Source organism: Crassostrea angulata, chromosome 4 (assembly GCF_025612915.1).
Source record: "Crassostrea angulata isolate pt1a10 chromosome 4, ASM2561291v2, whole genome shotgun sequence".
NCBI lineage: Eukaryota > Metazoa > Mollusca > Bivalvia > Ostreida > Ostreidae > Magallana > Magallana angulata.
The window spans coordinates 39,400,920-39,419,490 of record NC_069114.1 but is presented as its reverse complement, the minus strand read 5'-3'; the positions used below and the strand labels follow the sequence as shown (position 1 = coordinate 39,419,490).

Below are 18,571 nucleotides of genomic sequence, written 5' to 3'. Positions count from 1 at the left end.
TTCGGTTATGATCTATCTAATTCTAATATTGATAGAAGCATACAATGAAAATTATAACATTTCTTTTAAGAAATTTATTTTTGTACGATTCTACTATATTGATATTCAAATAAGAACAAATCTAATTCACTTCTTGTCACATAACATATCTGCCATCCCGCATTGCAATCGGAAGAGAAAATACCCGGACAACGGAAGAACTAACTTTACATTCTTTCACTGACAGTCATAATGAAATGTGTCATATCATGGTTCGTCAATAAATCATTTCACAAAGTTAAACATGAATCTAACTCTGTTAATAAAAACAAGCTGACCATGTGCTGAAAAAAAACCAAATATTATTTCCTTGATAATTTAGACAAAAAGACATTTCTCCCCTCGTTAGGGGTTTTTGAACTCAGAAAATGTATTTTATAAAAAGAAAAAAGGAATACAATCCTTTAGCATGCTAATATTTTAATAAAATTATCATCTACTTTAGATTAGTTACATAAAACAACTTATGTTATGAGTGTATATTTTACTGAAAAATGATTACAATTATATCATCTTAATTTTTTCTTTAATCTTGGATGGTCATCTCGGGTATTTAAATGATAGACACAATGTTCAATTCAAATGCTAAAAGACCTTTGGCGAGCGAGCGATAAACATAGCTTAAATCTTATTTTATCAAAGCTTTTGCTTTTTTTTTCCATATCACACTTCACAGTCATTATTGCAAGACATTTAATCCTGTAAACACGATTGCTGATAAAAATTAGGGAAAGACTGCGAATATGTTTAAAATAATTTTAATAAAACAAAAATAGGATTTAAATGAAATCTGATCTCATCAATGATAGCATAACCAAAATCCAGAGTTTTATATGTCGCTTATAATCAACTTTAAGTCAATTAAACATTTTTGATAGCATTTTAATTAAACAGGATATGCATTTTTAAATCAAAAAGTTCATTAAAAATCCACTCCTACACTACTATGATATAGAAGTAGTAATAATCCTATAAAAGTATATCACGTTTGTTGAATTATTATAACATGTTTGTCTACTCCACTTGGACAAGTGGATATGACACAACGGAAGCGTACGTCAATAAAAGACTTTATAAAAAGCGTATACAGACTCTAAAGTTAAGGACTGTATGATATCCGACAGCTATGAAGGAAAACATATATTTTTTGGTATTTATTAATGTTTCTTTTATATTTTTATCTGTTTATTTTTCTTTTTCGGAAATTTATTTTTTTTATTTGTTTGTATTTATATTTCTTAGAAGTGGTGTTTAAGACTGATTTAAACACGCTATTACATTTTTTTTAAAATAATAATATTTAACGTTTTAAAGTTTTTGAAAGTTGACTCACGCCATTAATTATGGTACATTTAATTACTGCTTAATTCTATATTCTTTAATCTGATTTTTTACATAATGACAATGTTGAAATATGCAATTTCTTTTGAACGTGCTTTTTTATTGAGATGTTTCTACATGTAGCATGTTTTCAGTCTTAAACTGTTGCTAGGAGATTTTTATTTTGATCTTATTTTACCAGATATGTGTGGCATTTGTCTACTTGTGTAATGGACAGCTAGACAGGAAGCAACCACCCAAAGATCTGACCATGGACCAAATCATGTCAAGAATGCTAGGCGGATATGACGGTAAACTACCTAAATCAATTATGTATACACAGAAAATACATACATAGAATGGCACCAGACATCCAAATAAGTTGTAAATTTTAGACTGAGCCCGATCGCAGTTCATTCTATAAGCGAGTTCGATCTGTTTACCGGTGATTTTGTTGTAATAGGCGGTAGCGAAAAGAATGAAAACCGAATCACAAAATGATCATAAACGCAAACACATCTTTGAGTGATTGATTAAGTCGATAACAAAACTATGTAATGGTGTGTTTAACTAATTTTACATTAGACATGCCTTATAATTAGATCAACATCGCCTACATACATTCGGATATGTACTTTTGTTGGGCAATACATAAAAGCGGAATTCTTGCAAAAAATAATTGACAACAAAAATATTTCAAATGTCGCTTGTGTAATGAAATTGGTTTTTTACACAACCGTTCCGTTCCACAACAGATTTTTTAAAAATCTCCTTTATTTTAGATTGCCTTATCAGATAATCCTGTAGTGAATATTTCATACACGTATCTTGTTATGTTTTGTTTTTTATGTTGTGTCAAGATTGAGTGTCCCCACCATTCCATTGGCCACGGACGGACAGTTTTCAAATTAATTTCATTGGAGTTTCGATGTAGATATGATATCACAAAATATGAAACATACATCAAAAGATATTAATCATATATCATAAGATTTTAAATAAATATCACACGATATTGAATAATTATCATAACATTTTAAATATCCTGTATTACGAAAAAAACCAACATTTACATGGCAGTGTTGATTGCTTTGGATAAAGCATGTGTTTAGGAATTCTTTGACGGGGGTCATACCGTTTTCAATGCATCACTCTTTTCTTGATAACTATTAAATATATTATTTTACCCGAATTAATTTCAAATGTACATGTTTATATAAATTCTTACATATATAAGCAAAAAACTGTATAGGTATTTTATAAAAGATTTTCTTCTTACGTCGTTCGTTCTTAATCGTTTAAATTTTGAGGTTTCAGATAAAGTTTTCGTTTACAATTTTAATTTGCTCCCTTCGATGTCATCCTTTAGTGTCAGTAGAAGATAGGACTCTGATTTATACATGGATTCTTTGGGTTATCCATATCTTTTTTAAATGACCCTCATATACATGAACATAATGTTATGCTAATTTTGTAAATTAAAAATGATCTTCTTCCAGCGATTGCCAACCGACTTACATTACCAGGAGGGTTGGTTTTAAAGGAACTTGACATGTACTTGACAGAAACCCAGTTTAAAGCTTTAAATGCTAAAACGTAAGTTTACAGAGTGATACATTTTTTGACCTCTAAAAACTTTAAGAGCACTTGAAAGCTGTTGAGTTTCCATATGTCACATATAATAGTTTCACAACATTGGACTAAAATTAAAAGGCAATACTAAATGATCGAGTTGATAATTGCGTCACACATTTTTTTTTTAATTTTCATTGGGTGCTTTTGTGTTTCCATTTACATGTATTTTTTTCTATTTATTATTATTCCCCTAAAAGATATCTGATTTTAGAAGTTGTATTTGTTATTATTCCCCTAAGAGCTATCTGATTTTAAGAGTTGTATTTTAGAAAAAGAAAAAGAAGAAAGGCCATCAGCAATGCAAATGGATATTGGAGTGGTGGAGTTATGCCTTACACGTTTTCCCCAGGACGTTATGGTGTGTAGTTTATTGAAGTAAAAATATCAAAATCGGGGAGGAGAAAGATAATTGGATAGAGTAACTGAAAATTGGGATTTCAAAGCTTCATTATAAAAGTAAAATATCAAACATTACATTGATTGAAAAAAAATATTATTAATTGAGTTGTAATATTATACAGATATCATATCTGAGTTGACATGTATAATATAAGTGTTTGTGTGTACAGATGCTGCTGACCAGTATTTTGTTAAAGTTTCAATGAGAGAGCTAGAAAAATACACATGTCTCCGATTTAAACCCAGAACCAATGAACAAGACTACGTGGATTTCATTGATGCTCAGGGGTAAGGCATGGCTACATGTAAGTCAGCCAGATAACAATGATTAACAATCTACATCAAAATCTATCGTGATTATAAATGTTCTGCAACGTTGTGATTACAAAAATAACCCAACAAATCCTATATTACATTGATTAATTATTTAAATGCTTTTTATAGATGTTGGTCACAACTTGGCATGCAAGGAGGTAGACAAGAATTAAGCTTAGATAGAAATGGGTGCCGATTTGTAAGTATCTCATTGTGTTTTATATAGGTATGCTTTTTGATAAATTCATTTGTGAATATCTATCTGTTTACCCAGAAGAGCACGTTTATTAAATTGTTGGGCTACAGATCATAGCTGCTTAATTCGGAGACCAAACTAAAGACAAAAATAATGATTAAGAGCAAAGACTTGCTTCTACCTCAAACTGTCATTCTTAGGAACATACTATTTTTATCAAACTGAATTGGTTAGATTTTCGTTTATACGAATGTAAATGTATTTGTCGAGTGCTTGTACTTGTGGTTGTAATTTGGGGTTTTTTCTTACCAAATTTCAGAAAGGCCTGTATTTACATGAAATTGGTCATGCTATTGGTCTCATTCACGAACAAAATCGACCTGATCGGGACGAGTTCATTCGCATCAACGTTCAAAACATACAACCAGGCCTACAGAGCCAATTTGAGAAGTACCCGGAATCCTACATCAATACTCGAAACGTTCAATACGATTTCCCTTCAGTCATGCACTATGGAGTGACGGTAAGTTTTACCATTGACATAAAAAAGTTCATTTTTAACTGTTACAAATCCATAACAACTTAACCATTTTCTATGAGTCAACAACGTAGCTTCATAAGATATAATCAGTTGTTGTAAATACAACATTATAACGTGGAAAACATAAAAGTAAAATCTTCCTGTCTGCATCTGGATCGAGCCATGAATAACTTTAAAGGAGCTTAAGTAAAATTGTGAATTGTAGATTGCCTTAAATGGGTCAAGTACAAGTATTCTAATAAGGATGAATCACCGGGGTTTTTTGTAAAACTCTCTTCAGACACTTTTCCGTCTTAATAAAAATTATGTTTTTGATATAATACAGCGAAATCAAGCTAAAGAGAAGTCATTTGATAAATCTAAAATATATATCACAGTCAGGAAGTAATCTAAAAAAAAAAAAGACCTACAATAAAGAACAAGATACGGTATTTGCATTATTTGGCCGCAAAATTTACGATACTTTCAACGTCTTTGTCTGCGTTATTGAAGTTGTGCATTGTAGTCTGTCCCAAGTTATTGCTTCCATCAATTTTTGATGATTTTTAATAAAAATACACATACCTGTGAAAGAAATACAACTGAAATCGATGAAAGGGAATATATCCAAGATATCTTCATTGAACAATTATCCCTTTTTCACTCATAAAATTTCACAGGAACAAAAACAATTTTCTTACGGAGATTTGTAATGGGAAATGTTAACATCTTTTCTCCATTCGGAATACACTCGGAAAACATTGTGCACTTTTTTAACGTTATCATCCGGGCTTATTAATGGCTGATGCAATGCAAAATCTCCGTAGGCTTTCAATTTTTGGTTTAGTCTCGTTCAACCAGACGCTCGGCTGTCTCCGTGAAACTCTGACGAGCAGCTCGTCGGAGTTTTACGGAGACAGCCGAGCGTCTGGTTGAACGAGACTATTTTTGGTTGTGTATTGAAACTGAAGCGGTAGAGGGGGCGTTTCAAAACAGATAATCTGGACATTTTTCATATTAGTGGATGAACGTTGTTTGAGCACAAAGGTATTTACTATTATTGAAATAGCAAAAACTCGGGACAGAGTTTAAATATGTTATTAGCGAAATCCTACAGGCACTAAAATGACGTCATTTTTCATTATGACTTCACTAATGTGCACTAAACATGGAATGCTCGTTTAACGAGCCTGAGTACAGAATAATTGACCATTTTATGCCTTTTAGCAATAACTTTAATATGTAGAATAGAAAAAGAAATCCCCAGGGCAGAAGTTTAAGAAAATTGTAAAAAAGTGCAAAATTGATACATTTCAAGCAAAATCCCATAGGGTCCTATGTTAAAAATCAACAAACTTTGAGATGACCCCTTAAACAAACGGTGTGGTAAATGTCTTATTTTTTTATCTGAAAATAATAATCATATCAGTAGAAATTCATGTAAAAAATTTCATTCCAAAATTTAGTGCAGAAAAAAATTAGACCCGGCCTCGTTAAATGCGTTACAATATGATGTTTTATGAGTAGTTTTCGTTAAAATTAGACACTTTCACATGCGACAACCACTTTTATAGTTTACGTGCCGGCTCATGATTTCATCATTTACAGTAATACACGGTTATAGCGAACACGCTTATAATGAGTTGACGCTTACAGCGAAGTGATTTTCATTCCCCAAGTCTCTATTTCATGTTGTAAACTTGACGGATATAACGAATTACGCTTATAACGAAGTTAAATTGCCCGTCCCTGGGACTTCGTTATAAGCGTGTTTTACTGTATTCATACACTTAGCTGATTAGTAGAATGCATTTAAAATTGATAAGTTACTATTCTGTTAGCCCTAAATGTTGTTCCACTGATTCTTAAATCATGCATACAGTACTGGCGTGAGACCAGTTCTCGCCGAGTACCATTTCTCGCCAGTACAATGTGACGTAATTTTTTGTCTATAATTTTATGTGTTGATAAAATGACGTCACATTGTACTGGCGAGAAATGGTACTCGGCGAGAACTGGTCGCACGCAAGTACAGCTTACGAACACGTACGGTGCGACACGGCTCAACAACGTGTAACACCCGATGTATACATATATATGTAAAAGAAATGGAGGATTCAAGAACAATACTTTTTGGTTTTATTTAGTTATTTTTAACAAACTTAACTATGTATTAATTTACTAAAGAGAAACTAAAGGGGGGGGGGGAGAGAGAATGGAAAACAACAACAACAAATTACAAGACAAACAACGCTTAGACCTGTACAATTGTTCCAGTGGATATCGCCGACATATTGAAAGGCTTAATCAAAACACTAATAATTTCTTTTTTGTTTAAATCATGTTTAAGTCACTTTGTAACTATAATATGAGATCGTATACGCAGTAGTCTGATCAATTTAAATCTAAGCGCATATAGAACATATATTGTCTCCCGTAAAATTTTCTCACGAACTCTATTCAACGAAATCAAATCTAAGGGCTGATGAAAACAATTGTACTTTCTCAAAAAGAATAATATAGTTTTATATTTCGTGTTATTTTATTTTTTTTCTATAATGCATGTTTGTGATGTACATGCACATGTCACATTGTAGGAACGTAAGTGTACAGTTTTAGGTAGTGATGTTTGTCGAAGCGAGAGAAAAAATAGCGCTGCGAACAATATTTTGACCGTACAATGTACATTGTAGACGGAAAATACGTAAATAACTAATATCTGGAGGGACAGTATCGCGATTTTTTTACGGTTGTTAAAGTTCTAGAATAAGTTACATGTAATCTTTATGCTGTTCATCAAAAGAAATACGGGAGATTACTCTCAGTGCATGTAATATGAAAAATCCCGAGAGTTCCGAATGTCAACATGGTGTGTAGATTCGAAGCGAGTAAAAAAGTTGATGAAAAAGTGTTGAATTCTTCATTGATATAAATAAAGTTTTAGATGAAAGGTATTTACAGCCTCAAAATGGTTTGTTATGAATAATTTGACTGTTATTTTCAATGCAGCTTCATTAATTTTCTCAAAAATCGTTTTGGAGCGATTCTGCAATTTTTTGCTACATTACAGGTATATGGGAGGCGTTTTAACTGTGGTGAAGGCCTGTCACGAGACACATTTAGATTATTCTTACTAAGCAGAGTGTAGTGATATAAATAGTATTATTGTAGGCTTAAAGCTTGGTTATGTAAATGCCAACAATACGTTAATGTCCGATATCATATGCAATGTCAACCTGGTCCCGTGCACGCACGGGTCAAAGTCTAATTTTTATATTAAGGGTTTTGATATCAATTGCGTATACTGTTAATATATAATAGATAAAGTTTCTAGTTCCACTTGTCAATATAAATAGTTGAATCCAAATACTTGTACTAGAACTCTGCTTTTAAATCTCATTAATCCAAAACCTATATAGTTGTTTTCAAAATAGCACTCGTGTGCATATGGCAGCTATGTAAAAGGATGTGCAATATCGATTTAAAAACTATTAATTACAAAAAAATGCAGCAAAAATATTTGTTTTCATCAATCAAATTTTTTAAAGTGATGAGTCCATTCATACAATGGTCATTCTATTGAGTTAACTTACCATTACACACCAATGCTTAATTATAGAACTACGCGTACAGTAAAATTCTAAATATATGCTTAAAATTGCGTTACGCGTACAGTATGAAATAATGACAACTCATGATATTCTGAGGATTTTTTCTACTTTTATTTGCAATGATATCAAATTATCAGATTATTCTCTTAAAGTATATATCTACCTCCACATGTCCCCTATTCAGTCGTAATATATTAATGATTGTATTTCGTACAAAATAATCATTTCAATTTTGGAATGTGACCTTGGATATTGATTGTCAAAAAGTTCATTGAAAATCATGTTGCAAAAGGAATACAACTGTTTATACTTAAGTCAGTTTATCACCATAACGTATTGAATTGTTAAAGAAGGTTTTTTTTTGTTTGTTTTTTTTTTTTACATCCATTTATCAATTCGTTTGATTAAAATCTTCGACTGTTCGCAGAGCTACCTCTTCTAATTGTTTATTTGCTTCGACAAACAGCGCTGCCCATAACTGTACAATTCCGTTCCTATACTGTGCATGTGCTATATTCGTTTTTATAGAAGGAATCGTAGAATCAGTGGATCGGTATATAAAGTTCCTTCCGTGATCTTGTCTTAAAGTTTTTTACTTAATCTTTATAAGACGTTTTAAACGTTTAGATAAAGTTTCTTCCATGATCTTGTCTTAAGGTTTTTGACCCCATCTATATCACTTGGATAGAGTTCCTTCCATGACTTAATTGTCTTAAAATTTTCGACTTCATCTTTATTAGACAATTTAAACATTTAAATAAAGTTTCTTCCATGATCTTGCCTTAAAATGTTTGACACTTCATCTCTATCGGACACTTTAAATATTTTGTTCAGACATCATTTATCTGAAGAAACTGAGAGAGAGAGAGAGAGAGAGAGAGAGAGAGAGAGAGAGAGAGAGAGAGAGATTTCATTTGTAATTCACTAATATGTTATCGTTTAAAGTAATGCACATTGTAATAGAATCCAACAAAGCAGTTTCAGTTGGAACAGTTTTCAGCATACATTTCATGATTATGTTTAAGTCACATATATAAGTTATATACCATTGGATTTGATAAATTCAAGGCTTTTTAAAATGTTTGATGCTGTGCATATTTGAAACACGGCAAATTTCGGCCAATAACGTCCCTTGTTCTTTATAGAATACACCGTAGACTAAAGTTGACATAAACTCGCATCAAAAGAAGGACAAGTATAACTGCACATCGTTACCAAAATCAATTGTCATTTATCAAATCATCCGAGTTATTTCTCTTAGAAATGATCCATTAAATTGTGATGGTTAAGCCTTTAACATCGTTATTAATGCAACGAAAAAAAAGATCATGAGATAGATAAATCTGTATATAAGTGAACAGTGTTCCGTATTTCATATCAAATAAATCTTCAGACTAAAACGTTTTCTGGTAACCAAACGAGACGATCAAGATAAAAGTATATATATATATATATATATATATATATATATATATATATATATATATATATATATATATATATATATATATATATATATATATAACACTAACAGTTTGCTTTATTAACTGCAACATAGCAGTTGAACCACACCTTCTATAATACACTGTATAACTTGTCATAGACGCACACACAGACAAACACACACACCTTCGAATTCTCATTATTTTTGGTAAGAAAGTAGTCTTTGTCTGTTTTTCTGTAGACTGGATTTGACTGTTCTACATGCCTATATTGACTTCGTTTTGACTGTATTCTGTTGACTACGTTTTGACTGATTGGCCTCTAGTGATTATTTACCAGACTTTGACTGTTTTATTTTCTATTTTCTTGGTATTGACTGTTCTTTTAACTGAGCTTATGCTGTGCTTTCTGTTAACTACGTTTTGATTGTTTATTCGTTAAATTTAGTTTTGATTGTTCTTCTGACTTAGTTTTTAACAGTTATACTGTTCACTATAACTTGCATGTTCTTTCTTTAGTTTGAACATATTTTATTGTATATATATAATGTACAAAGGCTTCGCAAACAAGTTCTTGGAACTTACGAGGTTCTCACCCTAGTTCTCTTTTCTTTAAAACGTTTTGGCTGTTACTACCCATTATTGAACATGTTTTGATTACTATTCTATTGTCTAGGGTTTGTCTCTTCTGTTAATGCCTGAGTAATGACTGTCCTTCAATTGTCTGAACATTGCCTGTTCTTCTGCTGATTAGGGTTTTATCATTTTTCTATTGACTAGGCTTTGTCGTATGTCTTTTATTAAGAATTGACTCAATTTTATTGCCTGAGTTGTGGCTGTTAGGAACAAAGATTTTGGACAGTTCCGACTGTTTCTTTTATTGACTAAGTTCTGGCAATACTTCTATTGACTTGATTTTGAGTGTTTCCTTAATTGGATAGGCATTCAGTAGAGACGGCAGCAGTCCCACGATATCAGCTCAGCCAGCCTACAAAGACAGGGAAGCAGAGATCGGTAGAGTCTACCAGAAGGAATTGTCATTCGGAGACGTAAAGGTTTTAAACGCCATGTACAAATGTAGTAAGTTCTCTTTACATTTTTACTTAATATTGTTTCAGTTTCATTTTTTACATGTATAGTTGAAGTTTTAAGATCTCTTTGCAAAATTCTTCCTCCTTTATTAGACATAGATCGCGATTTCTGTGTGTCAGACCAAGATTCTTTAGGGATAAGGTCTTAAATATATTGTGCAGTTACAGATGACATGTGGAAATTGCAATATGAAAAATGTTTTGTAAAATTTTTTTAGACATTCATTGCACAAACACTGTCTGTAATAATGGCGGGTTTCTGGACCAAAATTGCGAGTGTATTTGCCCTGACGGATCATCTGACTGTCAACAAGGAAAAACAAGACAAAATCCTGGTAAAAAAAAATTACAAATATCTTTTAAAAACTGAAACATTTCAGTAAAATCTTTTAAAATGATGATTTTGAATATAATACCAAGAGATTACAAAACTCTATTTTCGCATTCATTCATTTTCACGTTCAACATTTGTAATAAAACCTTCTTCTCGCGAACTAATCAACATTTTTATCTTCGAAGGTTGCACAAATGTAGCCAACGACTGGAAATGTAACATTTGGGCAAAACAGGGTGAATGTCGAAGACGCCCTAGTTGGATGAATGAAAACTGTGCGCGTGCATGTGGTGTCTGTGGAAACGAACAAAATATTCGGCAAGGTAAATCCTTAGGTTTTTTGAGGAATGTTTCTCAAATAGGCTCACATTTATTTATTTTAAAGTAATTGTTATGTAAGTAAAAAAAAAAACAACAGTTGTGAAGTAACAAATATGATTTTGAAGGGAAAAAACATCAGAACTAGTTCTAGAACAGTTTCAGGATTATTGAGCTCTCATGTGATTATCTGCTGCTGAGTGTTGTGTTTAAACAAATAACTTGACAACAGACAGAGGCAATTATGCATATGTATCAATGTGATGTGACAAACTGTCAAAAAATGAGATACGTAAAATAAGATGATGTTTTACCTAATTTCTCTTTGTTAATATTATATGCATATTTTACTTCTCTGTTAATTTTTTAAGACCAGGAAAACAAGTGCGAGAACTTTTATGATGACACCACTTGTGACAAATGGAAAGAAAATGGCGATTGTGTGGTTGCGGAGGACTGGATGAGGCAAAATTGCAAGAAGACCTGCATGTATTGTGACCCAAACAACCCCAGACCAAGAAGTAAGTCAGTCCAAATTCATCTATAGCAAACGTTAATGTTGTTGTCAGATATTCTTACTTTGGTAAAATTTTCACAAGATATAATTTTACAGCCTAAGGGAGATTATACATGCTTTTGATATGGTTCAATTCTTCACAGAAATAGTAACGGTCTAAAGGAGATTATACACGGTACTACATTGTAATTTAATGTATTTGGTGTTTTAAGCTCACCTGAGCAAAACAAATATTTACATCCACCAAGTATGACTCCCTCTTTTTTTAGAAAGTGATTTTACATTCATAGCCCTGTAGAAACTGGCAGGATTATAATCTACACGCGCGTTTTACCGATTCGTTGATACCAACCTAAAAGATCACGAACTCCACGTTAAAATTTTTCGGATGTCAGACTCAAATTCTTATAGGAGAGAATTCTTTTTTTTTTAACGTACTGGTGTACATAAACAATAATTTACTTAATTTTTCTTTTCTTTTTCACAATCAATTTATTAATTTGTTTTAAAAAAATGTAAATATGTACAATTAAATGTTATCCATTGCATTGCATTCAGGGTATGAAGTTTGCGATCATTGCAGAAAAAAATTACATAACGCGCTAACGCGAGTAATGACATATGATATCTACATAGATATGATATCTTGACTGCTTTTTCTTTGGAATGTTAAACTGGAATATTTTTTTTATTTCAGCCAATTGTGTAAATGCACACTCGGATGATGCCAAATGCAGAGAATGGGCACTGGATGGAGAATGTGCAATCAACCCTGCCTGGATGACTGTCAACTGTGCAAGTGACTGTCACACTTGCAAAAACAACGAAAGCTTACCGGATGGAGGAATGAAAACGACGCGAGGGGTGGTCGTAACCAGGCCACCCGTCGTCACCACCCCACCCCCTACTACTCCCACTCCAAGTATGCATTGATCTGATTTAATCATTTTTTTTTCATTATATATGTAAATATTTGAAAGAAATATATTAAACAGCAGGCATTGTATAAGTAAGCCCTCTCATTGGGAAGCATTCAACCAAGTATGCTTTCAGTGTGTATGATAACTTATCTGTGATATACGTGGTTGTCTGAAGAAAAAAATGTTCTAGTACCGTAAAATTCTTTTACGTTGTTGTAAAGAAAACTTTGATGTTCATTTGAGATGGGATTTTGATCTGAACTTTACATGTAAAATTCGTGTCTTGAATGTGCCAACCTTCCTGCCTTGATATTAACTTAGAAAACAAATTATGTAATCGGAATATATTCACAATTGTTTCTATAAAAAAAACTTATTTTAATGTTAATACATTTTTTTATTCAACATCAATGTGGAAAGATAAAGTTAAAATGATGAAATTGATCTACCCTTCGGCGTTATCGACTATTTTGATATATTGTTATTATTTTATTGCTACATTTTATAAATACCAATTTACAGATAATTGCGAGGACAGGTACCCCACAGCAAACTGTCGAGATTTTCAAACCAGGTGGAACTTCTGTAGCATACATAAGATGTGGATGGAGGCGAATTGCATGAAAACCTGTGGTCTATGTGGCGGAGGGGAGAGAGAGAAAGGTCGGTAAACTTAACAAAACTAAATTTGTTTTTGTAACACAGTTATACACAGAGAATCCTGATGATAATGATGATGATGATGATGATGATGAAAAGAATTTGTTTAATGATCCTGTCTTTGAAAGTGTAAATACTAAAAAAGGAAGTTAACAACGGTTACCATTTTTGTAGATGGATCAAAATATAATAATTAATATTTTCATATAATTTGTAAAAGTTAAAAAGTGTAAGTTATATTTTGGGCGGTTTATTTAAACTAAAAGTACGAAATGTATTCTAAATTAATCTACTTTCTCTGATTCTTAGAATCAGTTAAAAGAACTTTCAAAAGCGATTGTTAAGAATACAAAAGATAAAAACATTCGCATAATGATCTTTTTAAGGAGTAATAGTAAATAATTTATAGTAATGTTCTATATGTACCATTATGATATATTCTGCAATGCAGGTCGATGCATAAACTGTGAAAGGTTCTCTGATGAAAGTCGTCATCAGCTATGACAAAATGCCTCTTTTATGTTTTATTTTAATATACTTTTCTACCTAACTAGAAAAAAAAACACAAAAGAATGAAACATTCGCATAAAGATCGATTTTTAGAGTAATAGTAAATAATTTATTGTAATATACTATGTGTACCATTATGATATATTCTGCAATGCAGGTTGATGATAAAGTCTCTTTCAATGTTTTATTTTAACATACTTTTCTACCTATCTAGAAATGGATGACTGTAAAGATGATAACACACAGTGTCCTGTCTGGGCCCGGGGCAACCAATGTGTCATCAACCCAGGCTATATGCTTAAATTCTGCATGAAATCCTGCCGTGTTTGCACCTCAGGTATCATAAATTATATGATTTGCAAACATTGATAAAATGATCAAAACAAATCAAAGAAGAATGGGGAAAATACAATTTAGATATTTCTTTTGACTACTTGTTAATAATTTACAAAAATCATCTTCAAATAAATTAAATATTTCAGTCTTATATTAAAAAAAGGAGAGAGAATTTTAGATGATCGATAAAAGATGTTTTAACCAGCCGCTTGTACCTTAGTTAAAGAAAAAAACAAACAAAGAGAAATATAGCTCATGTGAAATAAACACATATTGCAAAAGTTTACATGGAGAGTACACTTAAGATTTTCATGACTTATATGGTACCTTAAAATGTAATATATTTTTAGCTCACCTGAGCTGAAAGCTCAAGTGAGCTATTCTGATCACATTTTGTCTGTCGTCCGTCTGTCCGTCCGTCTGTCCGTCTGTCCGTAAACTTTTCACATTTTCAACATCTTCTCAAGAACTACAAGGCCAATTTCAACCAAACTTGGTACAAATCATTCTTAGACAAAGGGGATTCAAAGTTGTTAAAATTAAGGGCCACACCCGTTTTCAAGGGGAGATAATTAGAAATTAATGAAAAATTTCGAGAAATTTTCAAAAATCTTCTTCTCAAGAACCAGAAAGCCAGGAATACTGATACTTGTGTGGAAGCATCCTCAGGTAGTGTAGATTCAAAGTTGTGAAATTCATGACCCCCGGGGGTAGGGTGGGGCCACAATGGGGGGTCGAAGTTTTACATAGGAATATATAGAGTAAATCTTTAAAAATCTTCTTCTCAGAAACTAAACAGCCAGGAAAGCTGAAACTTGTGTGGAAGCATCCTCAGGTAGTGTAGATTCAAAGTTGTGAAATTCATGACCCCCGGGGGTAGGGTGGGGCCACAATGGGGGGTCGAAGTTTTACATAGGAATATATATAGAGTAAATCTTTAAAAATCTTCTTCTCAGAAACTAAACAGCCAGGAAAGCTGAAACTTGTGTGGAAGCATCCTCAGGTAGTGTAGATTCAAAGTTGTGAAATTCATGACCCCCGGGGGTAGGGTGGGGCCACAATGGGGGGTCGAAGTTTTACATAGGAATATATAGAGTAAATCTTTAAAAATCTTCTTCTCAGAAACTAATCGGCCAGGAAAGCTGAAACTTGTGTGGAAGCATCCTCAGGTAGTGTAGATTCAAAGTTGTGAAAATCATGACCCCTGGGGGTAGGGTGGGGCCACAATGGGGGGTCGAAGTTTTACATAGGAAAATATAGAGTTAATCTTTAAAATCTTCTTCTCAGAAACTAATCAGCCAGGAAAGCTGAAACTTGTGTGGAAGTATCCTCATGTAGTGTAGATTCAAAGTTGTGAAAATCATGATCCCTGGGGGTAGGGTGAGGCCACATTGGGGGGGGGGGGTGTTAAAATTTTACATAGGAATATATAGAGTAAATCTTTAAAAATCTTCTTCTCAGAAAGTAATCAGCAAGATGATTCTTTATAATTGTTAAAGGATTTGGCTCCAGGACAATTCTTCGGCCTCACGAGAAGGTTCAGAGTTTGCTAAATATCCCATACACATGTATAAACAATTGTAAAGGATCTTTTTGAGAACTGCAATACTCAACATGTGATATGACTATAAAATTGAAGCAGGCACCTATTTTTTCATTAGAATCTTTTTTGTATTACTGTATTGAGTTATTGCCCTTGATATATTGATTCTTGATTATTTTAATTAATGCATCCACTGTTAACCAATTATTGTGATGATTATTTTTATACAATAATAAATATTCAATGTATATAAGTTGTTCTGCATAAGTAGTTTTGGGTTAGGCCGGATTAGTTTGTTTATTTTTGATTTCCAATTTTTAGATACTATGAATTATTTTAGGCCGGCACATATATAGGGACAGTGTCTATTGCATTGTGAAGAGCGACTGTTTGGGGTTAAACTTGAACAGGTACGGATTGATTGAGGGTGTAAACATCCCTGCACTGTTTAATCTTCATGTTTTGTAACCTATGATACAGAGTGTGTGGTCATTCCTGCCCTGTATCCCATTAATACAAGTGCGCGGTCACATGTGCTTGTATTGGTGGTGGTTGCGGCGGAGCATTAGTGTATGGTCATCCCTGCTGGTGTTCTGGCCTTTCTAGCGCGTGTGTGGCACTCCCTGCTTGCGTTAGGTTGAGCTGTTGGCGCAAGTGTGCGGTCATCCCTGCTTGCGTTAACGTTGGTACCTGTTGAGTTGCGTAGGTGTGCGGTCATTCATGCCTGCGTAACGTTGAGTCCCTTTATATGTGCAGGAGCGGTGATTAAAGTCTGCTCTTGTAAATAATGGCAGCAATCAGGGCTATCCGAGTTCCAAGGGGGAAAAAGGGATTTTATTTATACAAGATCTACATGTATTATTGTACATTGTCCAATTGTTTGTATTATGACTCCATTAAGCTGACTTTATCATACCTATTGTTCCTCAGGTGAGCGATGTGGCCCATGGGCCTCTTGTTTTACTTGCTATCACGTGGATATTAACTTTAAACAAACCATCTTTTTTGAAGGACTTCGCGAGGGATCTCAGCAACTGGTTGAACAGTTTACAGCAGAAAGCGGGTCAACAAGAATAAACGTTTATGGGGCGCACCTCTTTTCAGCAGTTTTCTTTGTTATATTTTCCGTTTTGAATTGTTAGAGACTGAACAAAAAATGTGAACGCTTAAATCCTGGAAAAAATACTGTTGAACAACCAAAGATGAGAAAACCAAAACATATTATGAAAAAAAAACAATCATAACCATATATAGTGTATATCAAACGAAATTATTTTTAAAATCTTTGGAAAAGATTAAATTAGCCGATTTACCATATTTTCTTATAATTCGACGTGCCATATTTTAAATTTATGTATGTTTATTTTTTCATGAATATTTTTTCTTTATATTTCTATTAATTATTCATTTAATTGGAAAAGGGGGTGATTTTTTATGCATTGAATTTTATGTGGTTTACGTTATTTATTATATTTATGTTTTTTATGTTGTACCTGTTTCTTTGAATGTTTGTCCAACTCTTAACATATGTTTCAAAACCATGATCTTTCTGCTACTATATTCTCAAACACTGTGCAATTTTTCTGCCATATGCATCTTTTTGTTTGATACATCATACATAATCATTTAAAAAAAAAATACAATAAATTTTAACATTGCAGAAAATAGATTTATGGGTTGTTTTTTAAAGACAGTGTGATGTTGGAAATAGAGTATCTCAACAAAATTGACTTCTGTGATGAATATTTTTAACTTGCCGAAAATGTAACGTCTCCAAATTTCAAAACGTATAACAAAATAAAAGCGATCAATATAGTTTCTTGTGAGAATATAGCTATTGCGCAAAACAAAATATATTACAAAATCTTTCATCTTGCTTTTATAAGATTAAGATGACCTAATTATTTAATCGTATAAATTATTAAAGTAAATTTTAAACCAGCCTGATATTAAGAATATGGTGAAAAAGATGAAAAACACTGTGCCGGATAATTATGCCAGTGCCAAGGTGGCATTTTTGCACCCGTCTAAACTGCATATATATATATATATATATATATATATATATATATATATATATATATATATATATATATCGAAAAATTCAAATATACCACATGATAGATCATTGCTTGAAGAGTTAACAACCACCTTTGTTACCTTTCACCTGTCAGGTGAGATATTTACCTTTCAAAAATAAGTTCCTACAGGAAAATAATTTTTCCCCTAGGAAAAACAATATTCCTACAGGATTTGCAATTCCGACAGGATTTGATAAAATCCGATAGGAGATATTAGTTTCCTATAGGAAAACCACCTGTCTGAATCAAATTCCCACAGGAAATACCATTCTCCTACAAAAAATATCATTCCTCTAGGATTTTTAGAAAATCCTATAGGAATGTCAATATTTCCTGTAGGAGAATCATTTCTCCAATGGGAATTATAATTTTCTTATGGGATACTAATTTTTAAAGGTAAATAGCTCACCTGTCAGGTGAAACACACTAAAAACAAAAGTGGTTATATACTTTCTAGAGAATGGTCTATCATATTGTATGCATGAATTTTTCCGAAACTGCCTCTTAAGCAGGTGCAAAAATGCCACCTTGGCAATGGCATGATTATCCGACACAGTGTTGAACGAAATCTTAATAATTTCGTATGTTTCAGAAGGCTGCTTGACAAAGGTTTATCATGAAATATCTTGCTTAGATCCGCCATTCTAATCAAAATATCATATCCCTTTCCATAAAAAGTCAAAAAATATTTTTAAGGTCTTCCGTTAACAACGGAAGACCTTATAGTTATTGCTTTGTTTCTTTTCCTCTATTATTATTATTAGTAACTTTTTTTCTGTAAGGT

At 32.6% G+C, this 18,571-nt stretch overlaps 1 protein-coding gene across 1 annotated transcript; it reads left to right on the top strand.

The window, feature by feature from the left end:
- The first annotated feature begins 1,059 nt into the window (after positions 1 to 1,059).
- Positions 1,060 to 17,365, top strand: LOC128181925 (zinc metalloproteinase nas-13-like). Its single transcript, XM_052850504.1, has 15 exons — positions 1,060 to 1,189; positions 1,562 to 1,670; positions 2,859 to 2,955; positions 3,264 to 3,352; positions 3,564 to 3,681; positions 3,838 to 3,907; positions 4,224 to 4,427; positions 10,419 to 10,557; positions 10,787 to 10,903; positions 11,088 to 11,225; positions 11,592 to 11,741; positions 12,435 to 12,659; positions 13,180 to 13,320; positions 14,042 to 14,164; positions 16,718 to 17,365. Exons 1-15 carry the CDS (start codon positions 1,166 to 1,168, stop codon positions 16,846 to 16,848), a joined length of 1,875 nt encoding a protein of 624 aa, XP_052706464.1. The 5' UTR covers positions 1,060 to 1,165; the 3' UTR covers positions 16,849 to 17,365.
- Positions 17,366 to 18,571: the final 1,206 nt, after the last annotated feature.

What these genes read in the sequence shown, in the direction of transcription:
- LOC128181925 (XM_052850504.1), top strand. Translation starts at nt 1,166, where the DNA reads ATGAAGGAAAACATATATTTTTTG. An exon ending in AAAAACAAGACAAAATCCTG is followed by an intron (nt 10,904 to 11,087) that starts GTAAAAAAAAAT and finishes TTATCTTCGAAG; the next exon opens with GTTGCACAAATGTAGCCAAC. An exon ending in AAACAACCCCAGACCAAGAA is followed by an intron (nt 11,742 to 12,434) that starts GTAAGTCAGTCC and finishes TTTTTATTTCAG; the next exon opens with CCAATTGTGTAAATGCACAC.